Raw genomic sequence first — 19,365 nt, forward strand, 5'->3', positions numbered from 1 at the left:
CGGCAATCCAGATGAAAAAATTGTCCCTCCCAAAACAAACTGAATTAACAAACCCCAACCTCTAAATATGGGCAACGTGAAATTTGCTGTGACTCTCTTCAACTTTGTGAAAAAATAAGTCCTGACTTCTGGAAGTGAAAATGTTCTGTAAAGGCTTATGTGAACAGTGAAAACTGAGAAAGTTAAGAACAAATTATTGTGAAACAAACTGTTTATTTCCCAGGTTAAGGGATTAAGGAATTGTCTCCTCTGAATAGCTAAGCTGTTCTAACTGAATGGCTTTCGTTTATCCAGCCACGTTCTCTGGTCCAAGTCCATTACCACAGCACTAAGTTAGTCTGTTGTGGTTTTAAGTATGAGCGAAGCTAGTCATTGAGAACAATTAGACTTTGCTAAGCAAGGAAAGTGGGAGGGCAATAAGTAAGATACTACATGAAGCTTGTAGCTTAGTTTTTTATGGTATCTCCTGTTAGGTGAAGAAAGCCTTTACCATGATGGCTTGTTTCTTTTGATGAAAACAGGCTTTGGACACATGCCGAGCAATGGCAACCTTATCTCCTTTTCGCACACATGCCTACTGAAAAGAACCCACAGCATCTGCACAACTTGTAAATAAAAGAAAAACATAATTTGTCTGTTTTCATTAATTGTGTTATCTCCTTAACTACCAAGTAAGCATCCTGTTTTGTCAATCTATTCTAAAGTTAGCATAGTATCTCTTTTTCAGGGCAATTAAACTGAGGCACTGTCACACAGCAGACTTTTCCCCTTTCCTTGTGTGTCAGACTTCTGTGCAGACAGCTTCATACTATCCATAGTATTTATGATGGAGAAGTTTCTGATTTTCTGATAGACTTCAGCATTAACAATCCGTCTGTGTTGGTAGTTGATTAAAAAAACCCAGCAAGATAGAAAAAAAAATGTTCTTCCATGGCGTTAATGGCTTTTGTTCAGGCCTGCTTTGTAATCTCTTTACTAATGCTCTGCAGATCTGAGCATATATACTACATGTCCGTAACACCATGTACAAGATCCTGTCTATTTAAACAGCAAGTGTCTAAAACTCAAAAGCACTCCTCTACTGACATCAGCGACGTGTGTGTACACGTATGTAGAACTTTAAGGCGAAGTGTCCTCTAGACAAGCTCACAGTGAAGAACTTTCACCCAGAGCAGGTGGAAGCAGCGCTGGGGAGCATTTGAAAGGTGAATGACTAAATCATTGAGAAATTTCATTTATTTGGTTAACAACTGCTTTGGGACAATAGGAGAGACTGTCCTAACAGCTTTCAGGAAAGTTTGGTGATAATGGTCTTAATTTTAGTGACTTTTAGTGTTCTGAGAAGTAACTACAAAAATGGGTTCCTCGTTATTTTAAATACGGTATGTCTTTAAAATAAAATTTCCCTTCTTATTTGTGTTGTCTCCATGGTCACTAGTGGCGTAGACCATTTCTGTTTGGGATTTTGTCAGTCTGGCAGACAGCGGGTTTGGCACACAGTAAGGAAACGGACCTCTTGACTCGAAGGATGAAAGAAGCGGATCATAACTCAAAATTGGTTTTGACCCAAATAATATCTTAGGATTTATTGTTAACATAAAAATGTCTTACTGATTCTAGTCAGCATTGCTTTTGTGGCTATTCTGAGAATTACATGATTGTTCTAATGAGACTGTGTGGTTTTCAAAGCTGCAAGGTGTCACATGTCTGCGGTGGATAGAAACAGGTGGGCCTTAAAGTCAGCTCTAAGGCTGAGCAAATTCCCAAAGTCCTTATTCCTTATTTTGCATTTTGTTGTGGATGAAAGATTTCCATAGCTTTTATTTATGCAGGAAGGTACCATTTGATACTCTGCAGAAGATAATCCAGAAAACTTCACTCTGCCTTTAGAAATGAGCCTATAAAATAAAGGCTGTTGCTAAGCAAAGTTTTCTAGAACAGGTTTTAGAAAGCTGCAGAATCTTCCATCCTGGAAAGAACATCTAATGGTATTTAACTGAGATAAAGGAAAATTTCTAAAACATGCTAAAAACATTCTTGCTGCCTGTGAAGCAGAATAATGGATGCCTCAGTCTTTCAAAGCAGGAAAGCTACAGTCTGTATTCAGCAGGACTTTAATATGCAGATGTTCTGCTGAGTTTCTGGAAGTAATAAATCCAGGACTGTGGCTGGATTTTAAACATTTACTGAAATAACCAAGGCTCCTTGAATTTTTATAGGAAAAGGTTAATTTCAAATAAAATAACTTGCTCATATCTAGAAAGCAGTTTCCTCATTCTAGTGTAACAACATGCCACTTGTTTTATCTACAGAGCTCCTGGTTGCAGTAAGCATGCCATTTTTATTGACTCAAGCCCTAGTGATAACAGAATTGCGTTCCTGACGTTTCTTATGTAGATTATCTGAAAATACCCTGAGAAATCCCAGGAGATTGTTGCCTCATTGCCTACCTTACCAGATTCCCTATAGACATGTTTTTTTAGTTACTGGCAGAAAGTAAGCAAGAATATTAAAATAATGAATTTATAGCAAAGCAGTGTTATCTGTTACCTTTAATTTTCTTTCTCCCTCAAAGTCAACTCGTACTGTCTTTACATGTTGAATATGCAATAGCTCTGCAGCAAGAGAGCGGGGAGTAAGTAAAGTTCCAGTGCAAGTTTAACCGCAGTGTTATGAATGGCAATTTTCTGTCAACAAACCCTTACTCCAGCGATCTCCCTGCAGTTTTTCATATTCGGTATTCGTTACCAGTTTACTTCTGTAACTGTGGTATTTGCTTACATCTGCTGAAGATGCAGAGATAAGGTGGGAATTATCGGATTTTATCTAGTAGTGCCACTCTCTATGTGACTTCTAGTGACATTTTTTGGAAGATCTGATGTGGAAAAACAACTTGAAGACAAAACTTCAGAATACTTCTGTGGAATTTTGAATTTCTAGGTTAATTTGGCTTCTACTCTGAATTTCTGTTCTCGAGTCCTACTGCCATAGAGCTATAAAACACAGAAGTTGGGCACTGAGAAGCGTAGTGAACAGGGAAAATGTGTGGAAGTCATGGTCTTGAATTTTGTAAAGACTGCAAAATATCCCTGCTCCAGCAAGCAACGCCTGGTCCCGTTCTTAGTAATATGGCATGGTATTACTTGTCTGGGCCTCATACTATTGTTACACCGGGTTGGAAAGTACTATAAATATGACAAGCAATAGATGGTCAGGCCAAGTTCACAGTTTAGTTCTGAAAGCACATACAGGTACAACAACTTTGAAAACCCATGTAAAGAGGGTCCACCCATCTTACTCTTTCAATGTGAAATTTGAGTACACCTGTCGCACGTTTTCCTGGCTCTTGCTTTCCAAATCTAATCAAATATTAAAATTCCTATTCCCTACATCCTTATTTCTTGTCATTGTCTCTTGGTGAGAATGTGTATCACATAAACCAAAATTCTGCCTAACTCGGTCTTTTAAATATAGGACTTAGGAAGGAAGATGATTTCCTCGTATGTCTTCTCTGCCCCTTTAGAGGATGGTGTTCAAATTACATACTCCAATTACTATGGTCCCAGTATTAACAATAAAGCCTCTTTGCCATGGAGTGACTCAATGCAGATCTGTAACACATCTGCTAAATCAAACTAACTGTAGCTCTTCTGTTAAACTTTGCTAACTTCATCTATATGGTATGAAACCACTGATAAAGCATGTTATCTGTTCACATTGACTTTTTAAGGCTCCATTAAGTTGCTGAAGTGCAGTATCTTTCTATAAATACAAGAACTTTGCAGTCACAGACTAGGCTTTGTGATCCTTTCCACATCTTGTGCCAAAAATAAGCTGGTGAAACAGATGGGAAAGTGGGAAGCTGGAATTACTCTATGGGCAAAAGGAAAGCTCTTGGGTAATCTTAACTGCAAATTTTAATGCTTTCAAACACTTCCTTTGAAATTACACTTACATCTCTAATTCCATTCATTTATATCACTATACCATTCTCACAGTTCTGTACTTGTAACCTTGATGTTAGAAGGTCTTTATATTTTGGGGTTGGTAAATTTGATGATATTAAAGGGCAATCAAATGCCTTTTCATGGTCATAGTAAGACTAATAAATCAGTCGTCTGTCATTACTAATGCAGCTTGCTTCTGCTTTTGCCAGTAGATGTAAGAGAGAGAAACCTTTGTTCTTTTTAAACTGATACTACATTTTACTTATAATGCTTGTTTATGCTTTTTCAAGCATTGCAGAAATAAGTTTTCCAGAGATACTGTTTTACAAAGGGCTTTTTAGTTACTAAGCACTGTAGAGTCCAGCTTTGGTGTTCTGGTCATGAACTTTGTTAGAACAAAAAAAAAAAAAAAAGTCATTTTTTGTTTGTTTTGATCAATTGAAAAATTACAGTAGTAAACCTAACATCATCTTCTAGGCTTGTATATTCATCTGATAAAAATCTTAAAGAAGCTGAGGAGCTGGCTATGATGAAAAAAGTACTGGAACCCAAATTAATACAAGAAAACAACATCACTGCTCTTCAGAACACTCAAACAAACGTGAATTGTCTTGAAGATGGCAAAAGAACACCTGTTGATCAGAACACTCCAAGTGAAGCTACACAGAGAGAAGTTGCTTGTTCATCTTGTATTGAAGAGAAAATTCCAGACGTAGTCGTGGATGCAGAAAGCAACAAAGCCACTGCAGGTAGGTTTGCAATTATACTTCTGTTTGGTTTTTTTTTGGTTGGTTGGTTTTTTTCTTCTTTTAAACAATTATCCAAAGACTTATACAGATGTAAAAATGCAGGCAAAGATTAAATCTGTTGTTGTAACACGGCTTATTCTTTGCTATGGTCTACCTCATTCTCTCACACTTTATAAAAAGGAACTGCTGTAGAAGTTTGGCAGGAGCAGCTCCCAGCCAATGTGTAGCATAATAAATCTGACAGGGCTTGCCAGGCATCGGGCATGTTCACCAGCATCCTGTCTGTCCCATCTTCTCTGTGTGATACAGCAAACTTGAGTCCTCACCACATGGGACTTCAATGGAGCAGAATCTCTCTATTCCTTTTCTAGCAACTTACACTAGTTCCACTGTTTTTTTATGAGGATTTTAGAATTTTTCAGAATCCCTACTGCAACTGTGAATGGAATTAGTAACACAAGGAAGTGTGTAACTGCATCTCAGCAGAGGTGTTGGCTGCTACAGCTGTGTCAGTAAGACGGGATCAAGCAACTAATGCATTCAGGCAGGAGTTTGCAGCACGGCATGACCCTCAACAGCTTCAGGGTCTGCTTCTCTTTAATGCAGAGGTACCAGATCTCTGTACAATAAATGAACTGGCTACATAATCTTAAGAAAGAATAACTATAGCACTTCTATAGATATCAAGTATGAAGCACTGGTCAATTTTCTGGTATCTCAAATGAAAACAAGGAAAAGGCAAGGTCTGGATCACCTCTCTAAGGAAAAATCTAGCTTGGATATGCAATATTAAAAATTCTCATTATGTCAGATTCTTGTCAAATATTTTAAGTTGGTTATGTACTGTCACTAGTCTAGTCTACACTGGACAAAGTGGAAAAAGCTATTTTTCCCCATCTGCAGGTAATTCCAAACTAGAAGCTGCGTCTGTGTTAGGAGAAGACTTAATGATGCTCTACAAGAAGCACTGTTGTCCAGATATTAAGATTTGCATAGAAGGCAAAGATTTTCAAGCTCACAGGTACTTAAGTATTGAAAGTTTTTCAATCAAAGTCCTTCTAGTATAAAACACTGCTGGCACTGTATACCTACAGTAAGTCATTACTGGTGCTGTTACCTAGCTGTGAACAGTTACAGGTTTTGGGTCTTACGTGAGAAGTGGCCATACTTGGATACTAATGAAAATTATTTATCTTATTAATTACAACTACTGTGAGAACAATCGCTTATATAGCGCTTTTTAAGATTGCCATTGTAAACTCATATAATGAGTGTATATACTCATATATAAACACTGTGTAAGTTTTCTTTGCTAATCTTTTCAAAAATAATCTGTGTGCTCTCGAAAAAAAATCTATTAATAAACTATTAAGAACAAAATTACCATACAGGTAGAAAATTTCTGAAGTAGTAATGATGTATTTTTTTCTGCTTTTCAGAATCTGTGCATACAGAACGATTTTACTGTCATTATTTCAGTCATGTATATGTAAAGATTGTCAGCAGCCTTTATTAGATCTAAGGTCGAAGATTATTTAAGAACTTTGGCTTATTGGACTTCTGTGGTTTCAGAAAGCAAATTAAAACGTCAGCACCATTGCTTGTACCATTGATAAGAATTTGTTTGCATTGAGATAGCAAACTAGACAGCTTGTATTTTGTTTCCTTTGAGTATATAAATAACTGAGAGAGACTGTAAAAAACCTCCACTGCTTTTAGTATTTTCTCAAGACAAAACCAGTGTGTGTGTGGGTATTACTGGCATTACAAATATCTTTACAGAAAATATCTCATGGGGGGGGTATGTATTTTTAAAATAATAGGAGATATTCTTTCCAGAATGTAGAGTAGTTAGGCATGTTTTTTTCTTCTGGTCTACACTATAGGAAGACGTTCTCAAGTTCATAACTTTGAGAAAAAATACTTTAATGCAAGAAGAAATTCAACAAAAAGATTCCATCAGCAGAGCCTCTTTAAATTAGGCCACTGACTGCCTGGAGCAATGTATCTCGTCTAACCCGCGTCACAAAATATGGCAGTAAATCATACAGAAAACAAGGATGTTCTGAAAAAGGCAGAAGATTTGCTTGGTTTAGTACTGTATCATGTGAACAGCAGGAGTGATTAAGGGAAATCTAACTTTAGGTATAATTGTGGTGAAAGCACTGCTATTTTAAGGGGTTTTCAAATAGGAGACAGCTTAAGCCCCCACCCCCTCCCACCCACTTATCTCAGCATTCCTTACTTTCTCATGAAGCCCTATGAATTTGCACAGACTTCTCAGCGTGAGCAGCAGCGTTCTGGGAGCCCCCAAGTTACATCTGCCTTGTGCTGCGTTGGATTCTCACAGAGCTCCGAGCGGAGCAAGTCAGTTTGTTCACTAATAAACTTGTGGCACAAACCATGACAGTAGGAAAGCACACACAAATTTACTTCCAATTCATTTGGTATCTCCATGGTTTTTGTATGTTAAAATTTTATCAATATGTATTTAGTTAATACATACTTGTCCATACTTTACTGAGTAGCTCTCTTATTTAAAGTGAGTCTTTGAAATATCCACCTCAACTATGCCCATGCAGTTGATCTAGCCCTGTTCATTACTAAAACTTATTTGGGAGAGGATGACAAAATTGGAGATAGTGTATTTCATACCTCCATGATATTGTGTTATTGTATCTTATAAAACCAAGATCTTGTATGTATTCAGAACTTGACATACTCAAAGTTGTGATGCAATACCCATTTACATGTGGACATATTTTACTGAGATATGAAACATTCTGTAAAAGCTTCATTATTATTATTGCTGGATCAATCACAGGAGGAATGTGCAAGAAGCTCCTAATTTAAAGTCCTGAGATTTCTGAAGCAGGAGGAGGAAAGAGGAGAGATTCCAGTATATATAATGACTAGAAAAGAGACCATAAATAGCACTCGTCTTACTTCTTCCTACACAAAATGAGAGGGCTCTGAAGCATTTTAAGAGCCAACAAATACATGAAAAATGAAGGATTCTTGTGGCTAATATAACACAGGAAATACACGACATAAAGTAATTCTATAAATAACAGAAAGCTTAGTAAGAGTCAGGAAAAAACTGTATATATGAAAATATTATCTACAGCTGCAGTAGTCTAGTTAAGATATATAAAGACTGACACTATAAGTGGTGTAAATCTGGAAGGCTGAAATTACAAAGCAGCTTTCTTCTCTTCCTTTTTGCCCTTCCACTGTAAGAAGACCCTGTTGCAAAGGTCTTCTCATCTGGGTTTTTTTGAAGACAGTGATATTGGTGGAGATACTGAGCTACACAGACTAGTCTGGATTTCTTTATTGTCTTTGGGGGAAGCAGGAGTAAATCCAATTAGCTCCTTCATGGCCAGTTATGCCTTTTAAATATACAAGGTTACTAAGTCTAAGAAGAAGTAATTGAGAGTGCTTCTCAAATAGTGCTGGAGACACGCCTCATATCGGTGTAGCATAGGTTAGTATCAAGTTTGACTTCTAGGATGTGCTGGTAAGTGGCCAATTTCAAGTTAGAGAAGTTTTATACTTCTCTTATCTTTTGAATAATTACATATTTTGTAGTATAAAAATAATTTAAGAGATCTAGGATCTAATTATTTGGCTAAAATTGAGCTCTATAAACAAGGTTATTTACTGTTACTTGGTAAATAAAACAGAAGAAATAAATTTGCAATTTTATATTATATAAAAGGAAAATGCTTGTGATAGTAACTTTGTGTGAATGTCAAAGTCATACTAGAAACAAGCTTTAATTTAGGAATATAGAATACTGGTTTTTTTTCTTTAGTGTATTTTGAAATTCCAAGCATACTGGGAAAAAAGCAAGCAGTATACAGATGACACCTTAATGCATAAAGGGCAAAGATTTAAGTCAATATTATCAAAGAGTCTCATAATAAATATTTGTATCTAGCGGAATTACATTTACTTTTTCTCTCTCAGGGCCATTTTATGTGCCAGATCTAGTTACTTTGCTGCTATGCTGAGTGGAAGTTGGGCTGAAAGCTCCCAAGAGCACATCACTCTTCAAGGGTAAGTGTCGTCTGTGCAAGTCGTGTGGGAGCAGAGGTGGGCAACTGAAAATCACTGCAAATATCTAACAACTGTGCTGTGTGTAGAGCTCTGAAGATTAATCTGCCTTGACACTTTTCTTCAACCTAATACATTTCTTGAGTACTGTTTTGACTTCAGTATGAAACAGTGCGTGTAGTGTATTTAATATTGTCAGATGGCGTAGGGAAGAATTATTTTTCAACAGCACAAGAGTACTAATCCTTTTTTGTAGAGTATGTTTTAGTATTCACAGTCTATTTTACAATTCTCTCACTTCATGTTGTACATGTCATGGAAAGTACTATGAATGGTGTATGCAATTTGTACAATAACAGTATATTTACAATGTAAAGACAAATAAAGAATTACATTTTTAAAATAGTGTTTGATAATTATATTTCAGCATCATACGCTAAAATGGTTTTGACCAGTGTCGTCGTTGGCAATGGCTTTCTGTGTAAAGATGAAAACAATGGAGCTGTCAGTGTAGGATGAATATTAAGACTTTGCAGAATAAACTGGGGGCTGCCAGGTTAGTTCTCGTCAGTAGCAGAAAGATCAATTGAAATACATTCAATTTTCTTTAAAATCAAACCAATACTGATACTTGTAGATGGTAGCTTGTTTAGTTCAGGCATGATGTTGGCTAACTCAGCTTTCTTCAGAAAGAACCGTGTACCTTAGAGTGTTGTAAAATAGAATTGCTTTGTGTTTGTTAATATAAAATTGCTTGGCCAAGTGATTCTTATATTTTCATAATTTTAGTTTTCTGTCAGTGTAATAATATTGCTGCAAAATCAGGAAGGTTATCTGTTGATTTGGTTATAGCTTCCTCATCCTTATAAAACAAAGCATTTTAATTGATTCCTCAGCTTTTCTGCTATGTATAGTATGTTTTAGAGGTTGATAGTCAACAATTACGCCGGTTTTTACACTTACCTCTCTGTAACTGATTTCTAATTTGCTAAGAAATTTTCATCCCGGCTTTCTCCTGACAAGTATCTAATCTTTATATAAGTATATTCTCATGCCAATGTCTCATAATTTATTATTAAGAATCATAGCCATTTATTTTAGATTTTTGAGTTCAGTCTTCTGTTTGGTGCAGATTTCCATGCTGTCTTTTTAAACACTTATAAATAAAGTACATATGGCTTATTCTGAAATAATGAAAATTCTGCCTAAGATAACAGCTGTCAAGACTGTGGGGAAACCCTTTCTTGCTGATTTTATGGCTGTCATGTGTACTAATACATAGAGAGACAACTGCCTTGATTTTGCTTCTTAGTGTCTTGCTATCTTTTTTTTCCCCTTTTGTTTTTAGTCATCAACGTCTGTTGCTTAAACGCATCTAATGTTTTAAAGGTTGTTAGCTCAATCTGCATTTCTATATTCCATTTACACTAATGTACACAGCACTTGTGGGTTCTGAAGATTGCAAATGAAGATGTATGTACAAAAGTACAAATGATGTATTGTTTGGGAGATCGTGTCCACCATTTAAAATAAGATATTCTGTGCCTTTCCCTGTTAGGGTGCTAGGATGATGCAAGGATGCAAACACAACTCTGTGTAGAAATTCCCTATTTCTTAATCTGAATCTAGGCATAAAGACTGTTTTCTAAATATCTTGACATGCAGCATTCCTATTTAACCTTGTTGTAACACTATTAAATGTATTTTTTGGTGGGAAAAGCTTAAATATATTCATGAAATCAAGAATTAAAAATAATCATTGTAAAACAATTTTAAAATACATAGTTGCTTAGTAATTGACTTATTACTAGTAAAGAGCTTGGAGATGATTAAAAAAACCCTTTCTGTATCTTATCAGTGTAAATAATCTAGATACTAGCATTAGTCTGCTTATGATTTATTATCATTTCAAAGATTTAGAGTATTATAAAGTTTCAGCGAGTCCATTTAGATATTTTCACATTGCAGTGATCTTGAAAATAGCTTTAATTTTATCAGACCATTTACTTTCCATTTACAGAACAGCTGGATGATGTATCAGCCTTTTGAGCAACTTCCTTTGGCTAAAAAGTGTGGTGGGTTTTATTCTGGACATGGTTTTATTTCTATTTTCTTTCTCTTTTTTTTTTTTTCCAGCATAAGCCATGCAGAAATGAGTGTCATCTTGCATTTTATATATGGAGGCATTCTGGACTTTCCGGACAAAGTTGATGTTGGGTATATGTCAACTCACATTATTTTTAATTGTAGTTTGTGCTTGTTCTGTATTTTCTCAGTCAAAAGGAAAATTCTTTGTGTAATATAAATAAGATGAAGATGTCAAATATAGTGATCATTACATCTAAAGGTACTTGAGGAAATTCCAAAAATAAAGCTGTTGACAAAATCCTGTTTGTTTGGCAGCTGCTGGAAAGGTGGGCCAAACACTCCTGGAATATTATACAAGGGGAATAAAAAACAGGAGCATGTTTTAAACCAAAATCATTCCAAATTTGCCTGTACCTTCCTTTTAGTTTTCAAAAGAGTATGTACAATGTGTGGTAACATCTAATAATCAGTAATTGGAATTTATTTTAAAATAATCTTTTGAGTTGATGCAAAGGCTAAGCAGTTAGTCTCAGATCCATAGAAGATGACATATAGCAACCAATGTCAATGTTGGAATTTTCTTCTAGGATAGTTTTTAATTACAGTTTTATATGTCATCCTGAATTAGTGAAGTAAGTTCTGAAATGTGTGAAATATTGAAACCGTTTATGTATTAACCATTGAACTCTACCACTAAATATTAAAACACAATTTCTTAATGTTAGAAATCAGTGTTAAAAGCTTACCTAAAATAAAAATATGGAATTGTTTATAATATGCCTCAATGTCAATGTTTAGGCAATGAATTGATATAGAAAATAAAACTGGTATTATTATGTAAAATACTTAATCGTTTGCTCACTGTGCTTTTTGTATCTGGAAGAGACATAATTCTCGGATACGATGTCATCAATAACATTTTATGTAATCCTTGGGAAGAAACTACAAGATGCCAAAACTGCTGGCACAAGTATTATTTTCACTTGCTACCCTTAAAACAGAAGACACTGGGAGCCTTCTCAACCGTTTCCCAGCCAGTGGCTGAGGGTCACTTTTATACAGACCCAGTGGCTGGGAGATTATTATTAGGTCAATCCATGTTCCTGTTTGAAGATTATTCTCTGGCAAGTTTCACACTCGGTTATTAGTCTATTTCTGCACTAAATTCTGACTGAATAAAGAGGTGAAATTAGCATGTAAATGGTCTTATAAGCAAAATGCATGCATGAAAATGATTTTGATTCCTGTTGCTACTGCTTTCTCTTTAGTCGCATGTTGGGCATTGCAGATATGTATGGGCTAGACGGGCTGAAAGAAGTGGCTATCTACATTTTGAAAAGAGATTACTGCAATTTTTTCCAAAAGGTATGTCAGTTCTCATGCTATTTTGTGAACTGTAAACCCTAAGAAGAATTGTCATTCTATTACTTACACAGCATATTGACAAGATAGTTAACAACTGTGTGTTCCAGGTGTTAGCTTAAGTCAACAGGCCCTATTCTTATGTGTAAATTCACTGGGACTGATGATGGAAGTAAGGCCTGTGGTACCATCCACCTATTGATAGAGGCTTGTAAACCACAACTGATGAAAAGCAGTATTCCACATGATCAATGCAATATATACATGGTGTATAATTTGATACATTCCCTTGTATATGTAATTGTTCATAAGAGGAATATGGAAATACTATATATTTGCATATCAGATTTCACAGGCATGTATTTAGAAAATATTTCTGTTTAATTAGAATTAGTTTAAAAATGAACAACTGCTCAGAGTCAAGCATTTTCATGCATTAGACTCACTAGGCTGAATACCGCTTTACTGATGTGTAGAAGCAGTTGACTTCCCTATTCTGCCTAAAGGCAAACAAACCTAAATACCATGGTAGCTAACCGTACTTCTGTTTGAACTGAAGATTTTGTACTTCTATGCAGTTTCTGTAAGTCAGAATGTACAATAATTGTGATAATTTGCCAACAATTGTAGCCTGTTCCAGGAAAGCAGCAACCTGTGCTAGAATGCCTGGCTATTGCACATTCATTGGGAGTGGAAAACCTATACGCCGCTTGCATGAAGTAAGTAAAATAAAATAAATTATGGTTGATGTTTTTCATTTCTCTGCTTTCTGTTGAAATTATGTTGCTTTGCAAGATTTGGTTTGTTTTGGCATATAAAATGTTCACATTTTACACTTTTTTCTTCACAATACTTTAGAAGTATCACTGACGCTAAAAAGTAAAGATAGGACATTTTTTGTTTTTTTAAGCAGACTCTTTTTTCAACAGATGGGTGGTAAAACATTTTGCAAAATGTTTGTCAGAGAGAAGCTTTGCCAGTTTACCTGCTGAACTTCAGAACAACTGTCTTGTTATGTTGATTAACTCTTTGGTAAGTAATGTACAGTGTGCTTTACATATAAATGGAGAGATATACATTTTTTCCTTATTTAGCTGTGTGATGTAATTAAGACATAATAAACACAGTATTTTAAACCTGTAGTACACTTATACTATACAAAAGTTTCCATTAAAATAACAATTTAAAAACAGAGTTTGATGTGCAGATGTCATTGTAATGCTTCATGGCACAGTCTAGTGACAATCACATCCAAGTCCAGCATGAAAATACAAAGTAAGTTTATAAAACCCAGCTCTGACATCATAGTGCAGCATTATGCATTCAGATAGCAAGGAACAGCAAATTGCTGTATGAATTTCTGTGTTAGGTGGCAGCGTACATCGTTTGAGATGGCCTTTTCCTCTTTGCCTATATTCTAATTTGGAAAAACTGTACTTTTTTTAGACTTCAGGTGATCACTGTCTATCAGTGATCACAAGCCATTTGTTTCCAGGCAAGCTGCCTTTTCAAAAATAAAGTAACAGTATAGTATATATATCTCTTCTGCTTCTCAGGTAACAGTACTGAATTGGTCCCCTCAAAGCTGAGCACTATTTTTTGTGGCACATATTTACATTGTTCCCGTTTAGATCTGCTTAAACTTACTTACTTTCTGAGTTTGTTTCTGTGCAGAACTATCCTCAGAGCTGACTTTAAAGTAACTGATTTGAACTAGACCTGTTAACAGGAATTTGGTCCAGCAATTAGCCTGTACGTACACAGAATTGTAACAGAGATAAGAGTAGGTAGTTGAGCTAAAGATAAACCTGTACAGCTGCTGCCAAGCATGACTGTGTATGTATATGACTGTAATGTGGATTGGCATACACAAAGTGTAATCTAGCTAGCTCAAGTAACATTAATGTAGCTAACTCAGGTAATGACATAGTGCACACCAGACATCTCCATATGTGCTATCTCGTATATCTCATGCTGAAGCCCTTATCCCCGTGTCTCTATTCGTGTTATCTAATTGAAATGGCTCAGATATGGCTACCCACACTGCCAAACATATCCCTAAATGTACTGTCAAATGGTTCTGGCCAAGAACTGCCCCTTGCTGAAAGGGCTGTGAAAGCTCGTTGGGACTGTCTTTTCTCAGGACTTCTTTGGAGTACTTACCTGTCAAGTGCTGAGACCAGCAGGTCATCTGTGCGCAGCAGCTGCTACTGCATATTCCGGTGAAAGTCTGAAAAACAAGAGATTTCAGAGCTATGTGGTTGTACCAAGAGAAGCTTGAGAGTACCCACAGTTAAAAAAAATGAACAGTCCTTCTATCAGAAAGTATAATTTCTAACGGAATAAAGACAGTAGCTATAGCTCTTAAGATACTAGGTGTTCTGCCATTATATTAGATCAGTATACTCAGTTGTTCCTAAAATATATACATAGCTTTGTATGTCATAAAATGTATAAATGTTTCTGATGTCTTAAGTAAGGTTTTCAGGATTATAGAGCAGTTCGTTCTGATCTACAGGTGTTCAGAGTTACACTGCCACCCACCTCCAAAGTAGCTCAGGTGTGTAGCACCCACATGTAGACACAGTTCTAGGCTCTTCTCCAGGGACCCTTGTGCAGCATTGTCAGGACAACTTCAAGGTGAACCTGAGCCACTTCAGGCTCTCCTTCCCCTCTGCACCTATTAAATCAAGGTGCTGTGCTTGCAGTTTGTGTTGAAATGCTGGAGGGACCTTTGAGCCACCAGCATTTGCAGAGCAGTCAGGGCACTGTGGTGTTGGTACTGGTCCAGCTCTGTACCCAGCTTCTCCAGGAAATTTTGCAGTCTGGCCTGAAGTGTGTTTTCGTTCCCATTTTACTGATTTAAAATTTATGTTGGTGGGTCTTTGCAAGATTCACTGGTATTTTATGGACTCAAGCTGAGAAACCTTTTAGAATTGCAAAATTAAAAAATTAAGCAGACAGAACAGTTGCGGTGAGTGATCATATAACTCTGAGCTCTTAAGACACCCGGTCCCAAAACTCTGTGAAAAAATCCACTGGGAAATCCCCATCTGCAAAAATGCTTAAGGCTGCTTGAGGGAGAAAGAAGGCCTAACAATTCTGCAGGGGCTACTGTATGTTTTGTAATACTCTTTGCTGCTACAGTTCTCTGATGTAAAACTTTATAACAGTTACACCCAGTTAAACACTATGACTCTACTGATCCTATCATTTATCAATCTTGGAAATGTAAAACCTAGTTACTGTGGGGAAGCTTTTCAGAGGAAGAAAAGGTGCAAAGAAAAGGAGATTGCTGATCACAAAATCTCTGAGAAGCCACAATGATGAACAGAGAAACATTACAACAGGAGTAGAGTTTAAAACACCATTCAGGTACTTATCCCTGGTGTCTCAACTACATGCAATAAAATTACCATTTTTTTAGACAAGCAATGTGGACTCCACTTTCAAATGGTTAGGAAAAAAATATAACAAAAGAAGTAAAACTCAGAGCCACTCTTAAAGTGCTGATTTTATTAGAAGTCAATGAAGGTATGTTATACTTCACTGGAAGTGTCTAATAGAAGTAAATGCTTATTGCCTTGTGAGCAGGATCTCAGTTCTGGACAGTTCAAAAAGCTTGTAATTGAGTCCACTGGGAGCAAGAACAAACCATAAACACATACTTAATCCTTAATTTACCTTATACGCATAGAAGCAAACTGGTTTTGCCCACAGATGAGTAAAGTAATAAAAAATATAGTTGAACAATGGCTGGCCAGATTTTATGTTTTAACAAAACACGCATGAAAAAAATCCTCCCTGCTTTCTACTTTGCACAAGACAAACGTCATTATAATCTGAATTTGCAGTAGGGGGTTTTGTGTCAAGTATTTATCTGAATTGCTGCTTTCTCCAGTGTTACTGATCTTACTGCATAATTTATCAGTGACCTGCTAGGAGATGCTGAGTATAGCTCTAAATGCATTATAATGTGGGTAACAATAAATGGCAAGTTCTTTAAAGTGATGTGTTAGCCAGTAGAAGTTGCCTTCGAGTAGCGTGCTGATGCAATGCAAGAAAGAAGCAAAGGCACAGACCAGGGGAATAAATATTAGGAAATATGTTTGCTTTTTAAAACGTAACTATAAACATAACATTTCTCTAAGAAACACAACTATTAGACAACAAAGACTGTAAGTTCAGTGACGGCTCCATCTTGGAAGACAAATATTTGATGCTTGCCTCCTTTAAATAAATCAAAAGGATTCATAACTCTGAAGATGCTTGGGTGTTTATGTATCCCAAGTTCTAGGCCATCCACACTCACCTAAAATTTTCACTTACTGATTTTATGAAAGAATTGATTACATCTTTCAATGCCCTGAAAGTTTTTTCTCTATTCAGGTTCTCCCATCAACATTCACTTTATTTTGTTCAAGAATGCAATATTTAATGACATGCAGTTGAAAAAATGCAATAAAACGTACTGAAAACTTTACCAGGCAAAACAGAAACAGTAGATTTTTCTGTTTTAGCTTCAAAGGTAGGCATAATGCTCAGAATTATCAAAATCCAAATTTATTTAAAGAAGGGAAATTAATATATGACTGGATCCTAGTGTAAGTGTTCAGTAACTAAACAGAAGGTATTTTATGAGCTGTAGTTCTTCAAGTGATTACTTGGCAACAGGCTAATTTCTGTTTTTATTTTAAGAACCACAAGAATGCTGCTTTCCTTTTGATGGAGAGTGACCGGCTGATCAATAGTTTGCCCCAAGTGAAATGGACGGAGGCAGCTGTGGCCTTGGCATCGAGGCTGCAGGAAGAATGCGTAACATTTATTGTGGCAAACTTCCTAGACGTTGTACAAAGCGAAAGCTTCTCTGTTTTGTTGCAGGTAAAATGCCCTCAAGTTTTTGTATGCTTCCAAATAAATTGAATTATAATACACTTTGGATAGTTCAGGCTGCTAAATAATAATAGTTTCAACTTTTGCTTTAAAGTACAATTCTATGGAAAATTTAAAAAAAAAATAAATAAAAAATAGGCAGTGCTAAGTTGGGGGAGGCTGGCTTTTTTTTCCAGTGTTGTTTAGAAGTGTATTAATCCTTTGTGCAGGGCTGATACTGTGTTCAGGTTATGTGCCTCAGTCAAGCAAATGTTACAATGAATTTAGTAGGACAGTGTCTGTGCTGCAAAGAGATTATTATATATGTAAGCTTTGAAAAAGCTTTTGCACCCCTAGAACAAGAGCATGTACTGACAAGAATGACGATGAGTATTAGCAGTGTACTCAAACTTCTAGTGCTATTTGTTGAGTTGCAAGAATGTGGTAATGCTGCAGGTCCTGCTGAGAACATGTCATTGTAGCTGTTTTGCTTCTCCCATGAAAGATTTTTTTCATATGTATTGAGGATTAAAAAAAATTAATAGGGAGATGTTAAAACACTTTGAATTCAGAGTTGCATGTGGCTGTATATTGATCACAGTGTGCTTGTTCCTAAAATTTAGGTTAGCGAGAGGCCTCTGGATGGCTTGCCAGCGGCCTGGAGAGGGGTGGGGTTGTGGGACGGACACAAAGGAAGATGCTCAGCTCAAGGCCCCTGCACAGCGGGGCAGCAGATCCCCTCTGCCCAGGAATGCTTTTGCATATGAAGTACACTCTTTTGTTTTAAACGGCTGTCTCTTGTTGTTTCCTCAGGCACAGGCAATGAGCAGCAAACCTGACCTTCTAGAACTAATTTTTAATGCAATTGAAAAAAGTATTAATAATGAAAATAGCTGCTTTCTTCTTGTAGCTGTGGATACGTTGTTGGAGTCCACAAATGTGAAGGAGACGGTAGGTTTTTCAATGTGCCATGTTTGTAGGAAAAACTATTTTGGTATTGTTTCCTATAGTGGTTCAAATCAAGTGATGTGGTGGTTTGAGCTCAGGTGGCTCAGTCCTGCGGCTGGGGTCATACGGAAAAGCATCTGCAGAAATCCAGTGTCCTGTTGCAAGTGCAGAAAATGTTGCCATTTGTTTACTGGATATTAACACTTTTTTTCTTTTAAAGAGAAACCCTGTCTATGGCAATAAAAAAATATTGTTTATTACTGAGAATGCAAGTCTCATCAGCACCACTGCACTGTTGTTCTTTACTATCACTTTACATTTGGGATGAGAAAAAACTTATCAAAATATTTCATTAGCTTATAGTTACAGGTGAAGAGAGCTTATCCTTTTTCTATGTATCTTTTCCCCATTTTGTAAAAGTCACAGCTACGTTGGCTTTTGTTTAAGACTGTCCTCTGAAGCAAGGGCTGCCTCTTAAATCTAGTGTGTGTTTTTTGGATTGGGGGGAGGTGTCAGTCTCCATGTGTATAATATGCCGTGTATATTCACACAATCTAAATAATGATATTTAAGATGTGGTTGACTGTAATGCTGGGGATAAGTAATAAATAATACGACATACTGATTAATATCCAAAATGATGCTATAAGCAAAGAATGAAAAATAAATGCATAATGAATTAACTGCAGTCTGGTGCTATTGTAGATCTTCTTGGTAAAAGCAATTAAAATTTAATCAGATACATTATTTTTCCCTAGAGTATTTGACCTTGTTGTGACACAGCTGACAGCAAAGAGCTATTATGGGGTTCATTTGAAAAAAAAGAAAAAAAAGGAAGGAAAAGAAGAGCAATGTGGTGTTTTCTAGTGCTGTAACATGCCTTGGAGTGACTTGGTTTTAAAGTATTGCAAAAATTACTGTGGGGGGCAATAATCCTTCAAAAGCAGCATCTCCATCTACCAGGCCATTATAAAATATAAGTGATGACATCATTGATCTAGCTTAGGGAGTAAGCAGATTCTGAAAGGAATAATGACTGGTTGCTATGACAATATGCCCCTCGCCAGCTGCTGATTTGTTACTTGAACACAGGGTTTTACGTGCAAGATCCAGGCTCTGCGTGATAAGCTCTGGGTCTTCCTGGTTCAGTCTTTTTATGCTGTTCGTCACACAGAAAGCTGGAAGCTGATGAGGCCAGACCATCAACAGAAAATACAAGCAGGTATGTCTGGCATCAAATGGCATTTGAATATTTTAGCAATCTGTTTAGTAGATAAAATGTAGGTGGTATTGTGGAGCTAGATATAAATTAAAGCAAGCTTTGTGATGCTTTAGGTTTT

At 36.4% G+C, this 19,365-nt stretch overlaps 1 protein-coding gene across 4 annotated transcripts in view; it reads left to right on the forward strand.

Annotated features, from left to right (window-relative positions):
* Positions 1-19,365, forward strand: part of BTBD8 (BTB domain containing 8) — a 35,398-nt gene that overhangs the window by 4,540 nt on the left and 11,493 nt on the right. For 2 of the 4 annotated variants that reach the window (XM_080348826.1, XM_080348828.1), the window contains 10 exons: positions 4,425-4,696; positions 5,600-5,717; positions 8,669-8,758; positions 10,892-10,972; positions 12,112-12,208; positions 12,836-12,924; positions 13,135-13,237; positions 16,904-17,086; positions 17,891-18,028; positions 19,118-19,247. In XM_080348826.1, coding sequence (XP_080204952.1) covers positions 4,425-4,696; positions 5,600-5,717; positions 8,669-8,758; positions 10,892-10,972; positions 12,112-12,208; positions 12,836-12,924; positions 13,135-13,237; positions 16,904-17,086; positions 17,891-18,028; positions 19,118-19,247 — 1,301 coding nt within the window. Of the gene's footprint in view, positions 1-3,874; positions 3,899-4,424; positions 4,697-5,599; positions 5,718-8,668; positions 8,759-10,891; positions 10,973-12,111; positions 12,209-12,835; positions 12,925-13,134; positions 13,238-16,903; positions 17,087-17,890; positions 18,029-19,117; positions 19,248-19,365 lie in introns of those variants that run through there. The other 2 variants (XM_080348827.1, XM_080348829.1) reach the window with 2 other exon arrangements.

This window comes from Nesoenas mayeri, assembly GCF_963082525.1.
Source record: "Nesoenas mayeri genome assembly, chromosome: 8".
Taxonomy (NCBI): Eukaryota; Metazoa; Chordata; class Aves; order Columbiformes; family Columbidae; genus Nesoenas; species Nesoenas mayeri.